This window comes from Protopterus annectens, chromosome 4.part0 (genome assembly GCF_019279795.1).
Source record: "Protopterus annectens isolate FY-2018-M chromosome 4.part0, PAN1.0, whole genome shotgun sequence".
In the NCBI taxonomy this organism is placed as follows: Eukaryota; Metazoa; Chordata; order Ceratodontiformes; family Protopteridae; genus Protopterus; species Protopterus annectens.
Genome location: NC_056733.1, coordinates 352,196,010 through 352,208,509, shown reverse-complemented (window position 1 = coordinate 352,208,509; position 12,500 = coordinate 352,196,010). Strand labels below are relative to the sequence as shown.

The 12,500-nt window shown below is 40.2% G+C and overlaps 1 protein-coding gene across 3 annotated transcripts in view; it reads left to right on the top strand.

Moving 5' to 3' along the window:
• The window catches only part of TAOK3 (TAO kinase 3), a 2,060,965-nt gene that overhangs the window by 1,040,922 nt on the left and 1,007,543 nt on the right, over positions 1-12,500 (top strand). For all 3 annotated transcript variants that reach the window (XM_044068327.1, XM_044068326.1, XM_044068325.1), the window contains exon 8: positions 12,342-12,387. In XM_044068327.1, coding sequence (XP_043924262.1) covers positions 12,342-12,387 — 46 coding nt within the window. The remainder of the gene's footprint in view (positions 1-12,341; positions 12,388-12,500) is intronic.

Genomic DNA, 12,500 nt, shown 5'->3' with positions numbered 1-12,500 from the left:
ACAATATAGCATCAGAGTGCGTACAACAGTAGCAAGTGCCTGTCCTAACTTCCCCAAGCCCATAAACTTCTACGGAAGCCAACCACCTTACCCCATGGGCAATACATCCTACTGTTTGCCCACACTTGGTTGCATGTAATGGCAGTCTGCAGCACTGTCAACTAGTGAAACTGGATTCAGCATAGCTGCTACCGTTGTACACTACTGTATTAGATAAAATTTAAGATGCACTGGCCCTATGTTTAGGTTCAAATAGTTTGTGGCATTACCTTGGTGCCCAACTGTGGCCATCTGTTTGAGTACTCTGCTCTATTGTATTTCCTGTCTCATTTCTTAACTAGTTGGTCAGTTGTACTTCCAAGCCTGCTATATTTAAAAACGTCCTTTGCTACACACTAATGCATTACTTCAAATTTTTTTGCATCATATTAATTACTACAGCAACCAAGCCTGCTGATGATACCTTATTTTCTAAATGATACCCAGGTAGGTGGGATGGTACAGTGACCTTTTTCACCCATGATCCAGACACAGTGGTAAAAACCAAATGTAAAACAGAGCAAGATGTCTTCACTAGTAAAACACGAGAAACACAAGAAACACAAACACACATACACATATACACATACACACACATGCACACACACACACACACACACACTCATACAAGACTGAAGTTTTTAAAAAACAGAATTATGCAAATGGAAATTTATGTAAAATTCACCAGGTACAAGTAGCGTATTGTGTACCAAACTAAATGTATCTGAAGTACTTACTATGAGCTATGTGCATTTACAATGAGCACCACAAATGCATGAGAAACAGTGTGGCTGAAAGGTTGACCGATTTTGGATAGAATGACCAAAATGTAATGGTATACTGTTTATACACAGATTGCTGTGTATCCATGTCTACTGAACCAAATATCACTCAACATTCTGCTCTTGTATTTGCAGCCTCTTAGAATCCCTTACCTGCTGCTCCTCGAATACTGCTCTGTGGCATTAGTTGCCCACTAATTTGGCTGTTGTATTTGAAGCCTCTTAGAATCCCATATCTACTGCTCCTGGAATACTGCTCTGTGCCATCAGATGGCCAATAATTTGGCACTGCACTGAAAATCACATCAGCAAACTGATGTATTTGGTGTTGAGGCAGTTGTACTACAGTGCAATGAATGTGTCTCCTGCATTTACTGCATTGTTGTATCCATGCCTGTTGTTCAATCTTCATAACATTGTACTTTACAGAACAGTGTAGCATGGTATAATATAGCACATTACTGGACTTTAATGTTCTCTCTCTCTCCATTTGTCATAGAGCTTTTACCACCTCTCCTCAGAGACCAAGGATCACCAGTATACTACAGTATCACAAAATGCATCCCAACAAGTGTTTCTGCTATCTTTTTATGAATCTTAACAACTCTTCCTCCCTTCAACATAGAGCAATAGTCATCAAAAAAGCACAACACTGGAAACCATATTTAATTTATTTATTTTACTTATTTATTTATTGACATTTGTTAACTGGGTTAGTCCAACTGAGCCAAGAGCCCATTTTCAGTGGAGACCCAAGAAGAAAAGCTCCAGAAATTAAATTATGATATTATGATATTTACAAAATATTAAAGTAGGGTCACATAAATATAGTACAAGTCAAAAAATGTGTGCACAGCAGTGCAATGCATAGGTAAAACAACAGTTAACAAGTACAGTTTCCAAAATTTGACAACAGTATATAGCATAGACCAAATAATTAAAAGGGTTAGAGAATATTCCACTGAGTACAGTATGAATACAGTTTGCTAAAGCAAGTACAAGGAGGACAAAGAGTTGATAGGGAAAAGCAGAGACATGAGAAGAGAGGAGACTAGTTCAAGTAGGGGTTTGACAAGGGCGTGACCAAGTCTTTAGGAGATGAAGTTTAGAAACAGGCATTTATGCTGAATTCTTCTTATGTTGAGAGTAAAGCTCTTAACCAGTGTTTTTGTTGGGTTTGTATAACTGAAGGTGGTGTTTACTGGCAGTACGGAGGTGACGAGGGTGGTTATAGAAGATTTTTTGAAAGAAATTCAATTAACTAAAAATATGTTTATAAGAAGGAAATATGATGTTAGATTATTGGATGCTGATATTCAACGGGTTATAATGTTAAGACATAGGACACAGCATATTTATAATAATAGAGAAAGCAGGCATATTGTAAATAGAGAAACTAATTCTGAAGAGAATTTGTTTTTAGTTTCAACTTACAATGCCTGCAGTAATAAGATTAAAACATGTATATTACATTTCTGGGAATTTTTATATAATTTCGAAGAATTAAATATTCTAATGACAAAAAAATAAATTTTTTCTTATAAAAAAGGTAGAAGTATTAAAGACATGACAGTACATACAAAATTTTCTAGACCAGGAATTAAAATATCCTATCAATTGTCCAGCATGGGGACATTCCCATGTGGAAAATGTAGTGGTTGTCCATATATACACATAACTTTTTCTAATATTAATAATGTAAATTTTTGTTCGGATGGGATATATAATTGTAGAACTCAGAGGGTAATTTATGCTATCAAATGTGGATGCAACAAGTTTTATATTGGGCAAACCAAAAGAATGTTCAAGGTGAGGCTTCTTGAGCATTTAAGAGACATAAGAAACAATAAAATAGAGAGCCCTTTAGCTCAACATTTTCATGAACATCATAGTGGCAATAGTGATAGTTTAAAAGCCTCTATTTTACAACAGGTAGCTATTTTTGAATCTGATATATCCATTGTTGTAAAATTACTTTTAAAGAAGGAAACTGTTTTTATTTTGAAATATGGTACTTTATTGCCTAGGGGTTTGAACACGGAATGTTGTTGGAGAAGTATTATTTAACTTAATGGATTTCCATTAATTTTGTTAATTAATGTATAATTATTTTATTGGTTAATTGATGTGATTATATATATACTGTTTTTTGTATCTGATACTTTACTCCTTGAAGGCTTACTGTGGCCGAGGCGCTAGAGAGAGGAAGCTATTAAACGTGGTTTACACTGGTCTTGTTGTGTTGCTTTGGTTATAGAAGGAGACTAAATTGGAGATGGAGGGACAGGATGAGGGTTCATATAGGATAGAGCATGCAATATGTAGATGGGGTATAAGCAGCAGTTTGGAGAATTCTGGCCACTGGAGTGAGTTAAGGGCAAGACAGTGGTGAGATTTGTAAGGAAGGTTGTCGGCAAATCTGGCAATTTTGTTATACATTTGCTCTAGTTTAGCGATAAGAGATGTTTGAACATGAGTAAGGACAGGGGCAGCATAAAGAAGGCAGGGTAGGAGTAGGGCCTGAGTGAGGGAGGATTTGGAGGAGGGTGACAGAAATTTTCGATGACAAAAGAGAAGTCAAGGTTTCTGGTGGGTCTTTTTTATACTTTGTTGATTATGAATATCAAATTTAATTAATCGTCAATGATAACTCCAAGTAGTTTAGTGTGGGGTTCAGGTTTAATAGTGGTGTTGAGAGAGGACATAAAGAAAGAGGCTTTGTGCTGGGCAAGTGTTTTAGGGAGGAAGAGAAGGCGTTTTGTTTTTTTGGATTAATATGAGGTGGTTATCAGAGGAAAAGGTTTGTTTTGCGAGATTTATTAGATCAGAGATGTTATGGGCAGAGATAATGAGGGTGGAGTCATGAGCGTACTCTAGAAGTGTAGAGAGGTTAGTAACCGAGTGAAGTTTATTAGTGAATACATTAAACAGGAAGAGCCCAGAATTGATCCTTGGGGAACTCCAGTATTAACTGGGAAGAATAGCAAGAGGACAGTTTGCCAGTGGATAGATTGCTGCCTGACTGAGAGATAGCTAGAGAAGCGGTTGATGGAGGAGGTAGAGAGATATAGGTCTGAGAGTTTAGTTAGAAGTTTAGAATGAGACACGGTATAAAAGGCCTTTGAAAGATCAAGCACAAGACTGGAGATGAGGAGGTTACTATCAAGGGCTTCAGCTGTTATTTAGATAAATGACAGAAAGGCAGTAAAAGTGCTATGGTGGGACCTAAAGCCATGTTGGGTATGAGTGAGGAGACTGTTATCGAGAAGGTGAGTAGCTGAACATGGATGCACTTTTCCAAGATTTTTGGATGGGGGGGGGGGCAGGATAGCAGTTGGTCTAAAGTTAGAGGGATCTGTAGAGTTGCCACCTGTGTGAAGAGGGATAGTATAGAAGGATTTCCAAATATCAGGGACCAGGGCTTCTTTGTTGGAATGGTTAATAAGAATAGAGACAGAGTAGGCGATAGATTTTGCAGCTGTTTTTTAGGAAATGAGGGGGTAGTTGGTCTGCTGAGGGAGAGCAGGGTTTAAGTTTGTTAAGAAAAGATTTAATTGTAGTAATTGGTACTGGTTGGAAAAAAAAGCATTGGGAAGAGTTTTTATGGGAGTAGTGGAGGTGTTGAGTTGAAATGTACTGTTTTGTGTATTAAGTGTGAGGTTTTGAATAGTTTCTATGAAGTAGTTGTTAAGGGGGAGACAGTTTCAGCAGCAGTGTTGTTTGGAAAGGGGTTGGTAGTAGTGGGGTTACCTGGGTAGAGTAGGTTGTTGATGGTGGTCCAGAATTTTTGTGTGGGCTGCTTTGGTTAGAGAGAAAAAACGCTCTTGTCTTTGTTGACAATTTTTTAGACAGCTTTCTGAGCTCTCTGTATATCTGCAGTAAGAGAGGGGACATGTTTTTAAACTAGACTTTCCAGAAAGAATCTCTTTTGTGCTTGATTGAGCGTTTTGTTTTCGTTACCCAGGGGGAGTAGTTGGATTTGATTCTGATTTTTCTGGATGGAGCAGCAGAATCATGTGTATCAAGGAAAATGTTGTTGAAGGAATTTACTGCCTCATTGAGAGGGAGGTGACAGAGGAAGGACCAATTAATGCCAGATAGTTTGGAGTTAAACAAGTGTCTGGGGTGAAGTGGGGATACCCTGTAAGTAGGGTATTTAGGTGAGTGTTGAGTGAATCTGTGTATGAAAGTTGGAGAGTGGTCACGCAGTGAGTTGAGAAGCACACAGAGATTATGACAGAGGTCAGGAACTGAAGTACGGATCTAGTCAAGGATGGGTCCAGATGAGGAGTTTTTGTTTATTCTAGGAGGGGTGGAAATGTGTTGATGAAAACCATGAAGGTTAAGACTATGGGTAGGGGATGAATGGGACAGTTTAGTCTCTATATTAGTGTCCCCAAGTATGATAGTTTCATAAGGGATATGGTGAGTAATCCAAGAATGGAAGTTCTCTAGGATGGGAATATTATCTCCAGGGGAATGTACAGAGAGACTATGGCAATTTTTTTGTGAGGGTTGAGGTAACAATTTACGATGAGTATTTCAAAAGGTGAGAAGTAGGGAACAGAGATGGAGAGAATAGACAGGTTAAGTAGCTCAGAGTAGAGGGTAGCAACCCCTCCTTCTCGTTTATTGGTTCTATCTGAGCAAAAGATGTAATAACCTGAAAGCAGGATTTCTGTATTAAGGATGTGAGGTTTCAGCCAAGTTTCTAAGACAAGAATGCAAGGAGATGTGTTAGATATCCAGGAGTGCAGGTCTGTTACTTTATTTACAATTCTTTGAATATTTATAGAGAAGATTTTCAGAGATTTGGAAGGGGAATTACTGGTAGGAAGGGGTAAGTGAGGGGGAGGGTTATGAGTAGTGATATTGTACAAGGAAGATGTGGGAGACCCTGAGTTAGAGTGGATGTCTCCATCCAAAAAAGAGTGTTGAAGAGAAGAGAGTAAGTTCAAGGTAGTAGGAAATCTAGGTTTCCTGACCAGTGGAGAGAGATGAGTTAGAACAAGCAAGAACCTTGAAGAGGTATGGGTGTTTCTGAATCAAGACGATTGAATCCTTACCGCCTCTACCAAACATTTGATGCTTCTTGTTTTTCACTACACTCTACAGCTAGCAAGATCCTTAGGGATTGCAGTAAGTGAAGAAAAGTAAAAACTGGTACCTACTCAAAGTCTAGAGTTCATAGGAGCGACATTAGACACATGGTCTTGCCTGGTCGCCCTTCCGCTTCACAGGGTCTAGAGACTAAGATCTCAACTCTAAGTGATACTCTGTCAGGACAAAGTCCCAGCTCGTGCAGTTCTTCAACTACTAGGATCAATGGCAGCAATGATTGCTATAGTTCCACTACCAAGACTACACATGAGACTACTATAATGGCTGTTGGCATCACAGTGGTCCCTTTTAACACACCCTGCATCTTTTTCGATCCACATAACAAAGCAATGCAAACAAGACTTCAATTGGATGAAGCCAGAAAAGGAATTATGAAGTTGTCCCTTCTCACCCTCTTAGCCCAAAGCCACAGTGACCATGGATGCATCCCTGATGGGGTGGGGGGGGGGGGATTTTCAGGGAAAGACCATCCAAGGCACTTGGTCCCCCATGGAGGCCAACTTGTATATCAGCGTCTTAGAACTGAGGGCGGTGCTTCTGCATTTGCAAACATTCCAATCTGTCCTCCTGTCATGGACAATTGCTATTCAGTCAGATAACATGTCGGTCATCTGGTATATTAATAAATGGAGGGACCCAAATCCTACCAGTTGTGTTGAGAAGCCATGAGAGTTTGGCAATGGGGCAATATCTTCCAACTGCTTTCTGATAGCAATGCACATTCCTGGGAATTCCAACGTGATTGCGGACAAACTGAGCAGATGTATTCTCCTGTCTCATGAGTGGTCCTTCAACCGTGTCATAGTGGAGGAGATTTTCAGTCTTTGGGGTCAGCCTTGCTACAGTCTATTCTCATCTCCCACCAACTACAAATGCAGCAGCTTCTTTGCCCTAATCCCCACTCAGGGAGAGTCCCCGAGGGACGCTGTAGTACACGATTGGCCCATGGGACTACTATATGCCTTTCCTCCCTTTCCTCTGATCCCACAATTTCTAAAGAAAACTCTTCGGTTGAGAAGCAAAGTCATCTTCATTGCACCCTATTGGCCCTGAAAGCCTGGTTCCCTTTCCTTTGGCCTCACCTGTTTCACCGACCGTGGACTCTGGATCTAACTCCGGGATTACTGTCACATCCACAAGGGGGGTTGATCCATCCAAACCTATTGAGCCTCAAGCTGACAGCTTGGTTTCTCCACTTCCAGTAATTGCCAGGCAAAATAGTCTACCTTCCCCTGTATGAAAGATTCTTCTGGCTTCCTGTAAACCATCCACCAGGAAAATTTATCATAGCAAATGGAACAGATTCATGTTTTGGTCTCGAGAAAAAGGACTAGACCCCTTTTCAGGTTCAATTAGTTCATTTTTGGAGTACTTATTGAGTCTACTCCATTCATCTTCTACTATTCTTGCCCACTTAGCAGCTATCTCAGACTTTCATAATGGTTTCCAAGAGTCCTCTTTAATATCTCACCGCCTCTGTAAAACCTTCTTGAAGGGAGTCACACATATTAAACTGCCCTTCAAAGAGCCGATCGAACCTTGGAATTTGACACTGGTCTTGCAAACTTTAACTTTTCCTTCCTTTGAGCCTTCTGCCACTTGCGATATGAAATTTTTGTCTTGGAAAACTTTATTTTTGGTAACAATTACCTCAGCAGGAAGAATATCAGAATTATGGATCTGTATGATGCTATCGAATGGACTAAATAGCGAATGCTATTTAGTCGATCCGATACTGTCGAAATGGCAAATAGCGAAGTCACGGAACATCAAATTTTTTCCCATTGAAAAAATTTGATGGGCCGGCTTTGGGACTTTGCCATTTTCTCCACTATGGTGCGATCTCAGAGTTGGTATATTTAAGTAGGGGTTGTGTGGGGGGCACAACCCCCCACATGGGGGGTGTGGGGCGAAGCCCCCCACTTAAATTTGTGTTTTTTATTTTTTTTTCTTACGCTCCGTTTGTTCGATATTTTGTTGTTTCGATATTATTGGTATGGTGAAATAGTGTTCGCTATTTACATCGTACAATATTATGATATAGACACCAGAATTACAGGCCTTGTGCGTAAAACTCCCATGTATAGTTTTCCACAGAGAGAGAGTATCACATCTGACTAATCCATCCTTTCTACCCAAAGTTGTCTTGGGATTGAGTATTAATCAATCAACTGATATACCAGTTTTCTTCCCAAAATTTTCTAATAAAGGAGAATATTATTTGCACTTATTAGATGTGTATAGACAATTAAGCTTCTTCTTGGATAGGACTAAATCACTAGGAAAATCTGGCCAATTGTTCTTATCCTTTCCAGGACCCAAATTGGGAAAACCTGTTACTAAAGTAACTTTGGCTATATGACTGAGAGACTGTATTTCCTTTCCCTACCAACAAAACCAAATGCATCTAACAAATAAAATCAAGGTGCATTCAACCAGATCAGTTGCTTCAGTCGCTTTTCATTCTAGAGCCTTCATGGATGACATTTGTGCAGCAGCCACATGGGCTACTCCTCATACCTTTATCACTCATTACAAATTGGACTTGGTCTCCAGGGGGAGACCATCCTTTGTCTCACTGGTGCACAGGAATATCTTTCCATAGGGCCTGCCAGGAAATAAAGTAGCTAGGGACTCTGTCCCATCCGTCATGAATGAATGAAGATTAACAACATCAGATAAAGAGGTTATGTTTTTACCATAGCGTTCCATCTGTGTTGTTGATCTTCATTCATTTATGACATCCCACCCTCCTACCCCCTCTGAAAGACTCATGGAGGTTTGGATTTGGTCCTAGCCCCATGATAGGGTATTTGCTCAGACAAAGGCCTCTGCTTTCTTTTCTTGCAGGTAAACTCGATCTGAGGAGGGGAGAGGGGCACTGTGGATATCCTTAGCTCGAATGTTTTTTGGCTGGCGCGAGCTTGTTATAATGTCCGAGTTGATTCAAGGACAGAACTGAGACCCATCTGTCATGAATGAATGATGTTCGACAACACAGATGGAACGTTATGATAAGAACATAACTTCTTTTTTTCAATTAAACGGACATGTTGCAGTGTAATATAACTTCTATCTAGTCTAGCCCAGTTATTTTACCTTGAATAATATGTAAATTCTCTGAGTTTCTTCTACTGAATTCATGTGTTCCATACCAAATATTTTCATAAATTTCTTCAGAAATCTACCCTCTTGTGTTGTATTTTCTCTTATAGGTCCCTCAGATACAGCCACACTGTTGCTTATCAAGTTCCAGTCCCCACCTGTAAGTAAATTTCCCAGCTGAAAGCTCATTATTTCTCCCAAAGCTTTCTTAAGCTCCATAGTACCAGTTTTTGGTGGAATTTAAATGCATGCCAGCATAATCCTCCGTCTTTGCCAGCAGGCCCTGCATTAGCCATTTTTGATCATTTAGATGCTGATAAGTTGAAGTCATAATTAAGAAGCGGAAAGTAACCACAAGTGAGAATAACAAGAAAACTAAATTTTATGATTCTAGACAAATATAAAATAAATGGAAGGCTTGATGGAACAGCAGGTTAAGACTAAAGCCGACTTGAAAGAGACAGTGCTTCCCTGCTTGGAGGTTGTGATCTGCTTTGCTGTTCAGCCAGTCTGCCTTCAGAGTAGCATAATGCACTGTTGACAAATTTTTGTCATAGTAGAATACTAGGCTATTGACCCAAGGAACCTTTTTGAGCCTAGCCATGCTTTGCAATAAAACAACACCAATTCCCAAGGATTTTGAGAGAGTATATATACTTGGGCATGGTTGACTTGGCATTTACCAGCTTCATCGCTCTAATAGAGAGAAAGGTGCCAGACCAGGGGTATAGCTACAGTTTGCCATCCATTGCTCCAGATTTCGCTTGAGTAAGTGTAGGAATGAACTCTGCTTCACATGAATGTGGAAACCTGTTCCAGAGAAGAAGAAACCACTGAGACATATACCTAGACCTCCAAGATGTTGTATTTATGCTGCAGACAAGGTTTAGGTCCTTGGATCGGGTGTTCCTGGTGCTATTTGTTTTACAGATGTGCAACAGGTCTGTTAGGGCTGGATCAATGAATGATTTGTAGGCTAGACATAGGTTGCCGCATAGCAATCTGTAGGAGACTGAATATAAGGACAATACTTTGAGACTGTCCTCACAGGACTTGTTTTCCACACCATGTATTATTTTTATAAGGAAGCTCAGAGGGTGATCCAGGTGTTGCATATGCCTGGCTAGGTACATACCGAATGGGACTTTGTACTCTATGACTGGCCTTATGAGAGTAGAGTATAATGAAACAATGAAATTTTAGACCTAGATGTCATACCCCTGCTTATAAGTTATGCAATACATAGTGCAGTAGATGCATGATGTTCAAATGCCAAATCAGTGTCCACATGGGTTCTCAAATCTCTCCACAGAGTCTGCTCTTGGAGAGGTGTATTGTCATTGTTTGCTGTGGTGACCATCTTTATGAAAGAGTCTGTGATGCACATTCTGGAACTGTGTTTTAGACCATCACTCTGGCACTAGTTGTTAGTCTGTATTAGGCCTTTTTGAAGGATATTTGGGTCTTTGGGGGATTCATTGACTGCACCCATTTGCAATCTTTTGCAGACTTTGTTAACCAGAGGCCCTTAACCATTAGCCTTGACCTTAGAGAAGTTGATGCCAAACAAGGGTGGTCCAAACACTGAAGCCTTAAGGCACCTCACTAACATCCAGACATTTGTGGAGAAAGACTCTATTATTCTAACTTCCTGAGTACTGTCTGTAAGCCAGCTGGCTATTCAGTGGGTGATGAAGGGGTTTATATCTTGTGTAGTGAGCTTTTCTACAACTCAGAAGTGGGATATGATGTCAGATGTCTTAGCCAGGTTGAGGTAGGCAGTATGCAGCATTTGGCCTTTTCTTGACAAGGTCCACAAGGTTGGGTAGGCAAGATGTCCTTTTGACAGTGTAATCATTGTGTTGCACTGCATATCATTTATTGTTTCTTTGCTTTTGTGACCTTGAAGTCCACAAGACTAGGTAGGCAAAATCTGCCTTTGACAGTGTAATCATTGTGTTGCACTGCATATAGTTTATTGTTTCTTTGCTTTGGTGAGCTTCGTGAAGAAGTCCACAAGGTTGGCTACACAAGATCTGCCTTTGACAGTGTAGTCATTGTGTTGCACTGCATATTTTTTCATTTTTTTTCTTAACTATATAATTTTCAGGCACTGGCTTGTTTTGCAGCATCACTGGTTCATACTTTCTGTAGACTGCATTATTTTTCTTTGTATTAGTAAAGCTAGGATTACACACTGACACCCTCCTTTCTGTATTTAGACTTTCATCTTGTGTGTGTTGTGTTTTTCAGGACTTTCAGAATTGTTTTTTTCCCAGACACTAGCATTGTTTCTCTGGGCTTCTTCTCTTGGAATGTTTATCACTTGGTGTACCACGCCATAACTGCTGTAGTCTTACATATTTTATTCATGTATTTTTTTTCTCCATGGAGCTGACCAACAGCTGATGCCAGTAACTCTCTGCCTTCACTGGGTCTACCTATTCCTCCCCTAAACTTTGTTCACATGAGGGTTGGGGCCAGGAAGCAGACTGAGGCATCCTGGGACAATATGATACTGCTCCATGTTTTTTTTTTTCCCACCCCTTATAGGGCCCGGCAACATTCTGAGGACAGGATGTGAAATGGGTGTTATTTCTGAACTGTTCCTAACTTCCACAGTGGTTTGACATCAGCAGAATATCCCATGCACCCTCAGCAGCATTTAATGCTTGTATCCAAAGTCTCTACCAAGGAAAACAAAGTGCTTCGGGTACCCTGGATATGCTCCTCCTACCATCCACACCCTCCACCTCACAGAAAGGGCATGCCCATCCTTTCCTGTCAGCACATCAGACGCCTTAGGTGCTAATAGAATCCAGGTCACCTGGGTTATAGTTGGGGCTTTATCCCTCTAATTCTCAGCATTGGTTTTGTAGTATTGCATATTACTAGAGTTAGGTCAGTGGGAGAAGGAAGCTGTCTGGCATGCCACAGGGGTTAATACAGCCATTAAAGAACACACTTTTTCCTTGACTGGCACTGCAGCAGAGCATTCTCTTCACATTTCTCCAAATCCCCTCCATTTATTCGAGGGCTTCCTTTCGAATCTAAGTTGCATCATGGAAGTGTGGGTGGTTCGTCACATTCTGTAAGCCATTCAGTATGTCTCATACCTGATGCCATAGCAGCAGCTTGTCTGCTTTTTTAGAACATGCCTGTATTTGCACAACAGCAGAAACATGTAGGCCTTTTGCTTAGTCTTGAACCTAGTGATTTATCTTTAGGCTTTAAATGCGCCTCCTGCCTTTGTAATGCATAGCAAATAATTGTTTTCCATTCCTTCTGTTCTAGCTTATCATGGAATATTGCTTAGGATCTGCCTCTGATTTACTAGAGGGTAAGTTATTTACACATTGTTATAGATTATATTTGTTTCTCTGTACTTGTTTTTTTCATATTGCTTTTAAATTAAGTTGAACAAGCTTTCTTTAATGTTTTTTTTTTCTACCA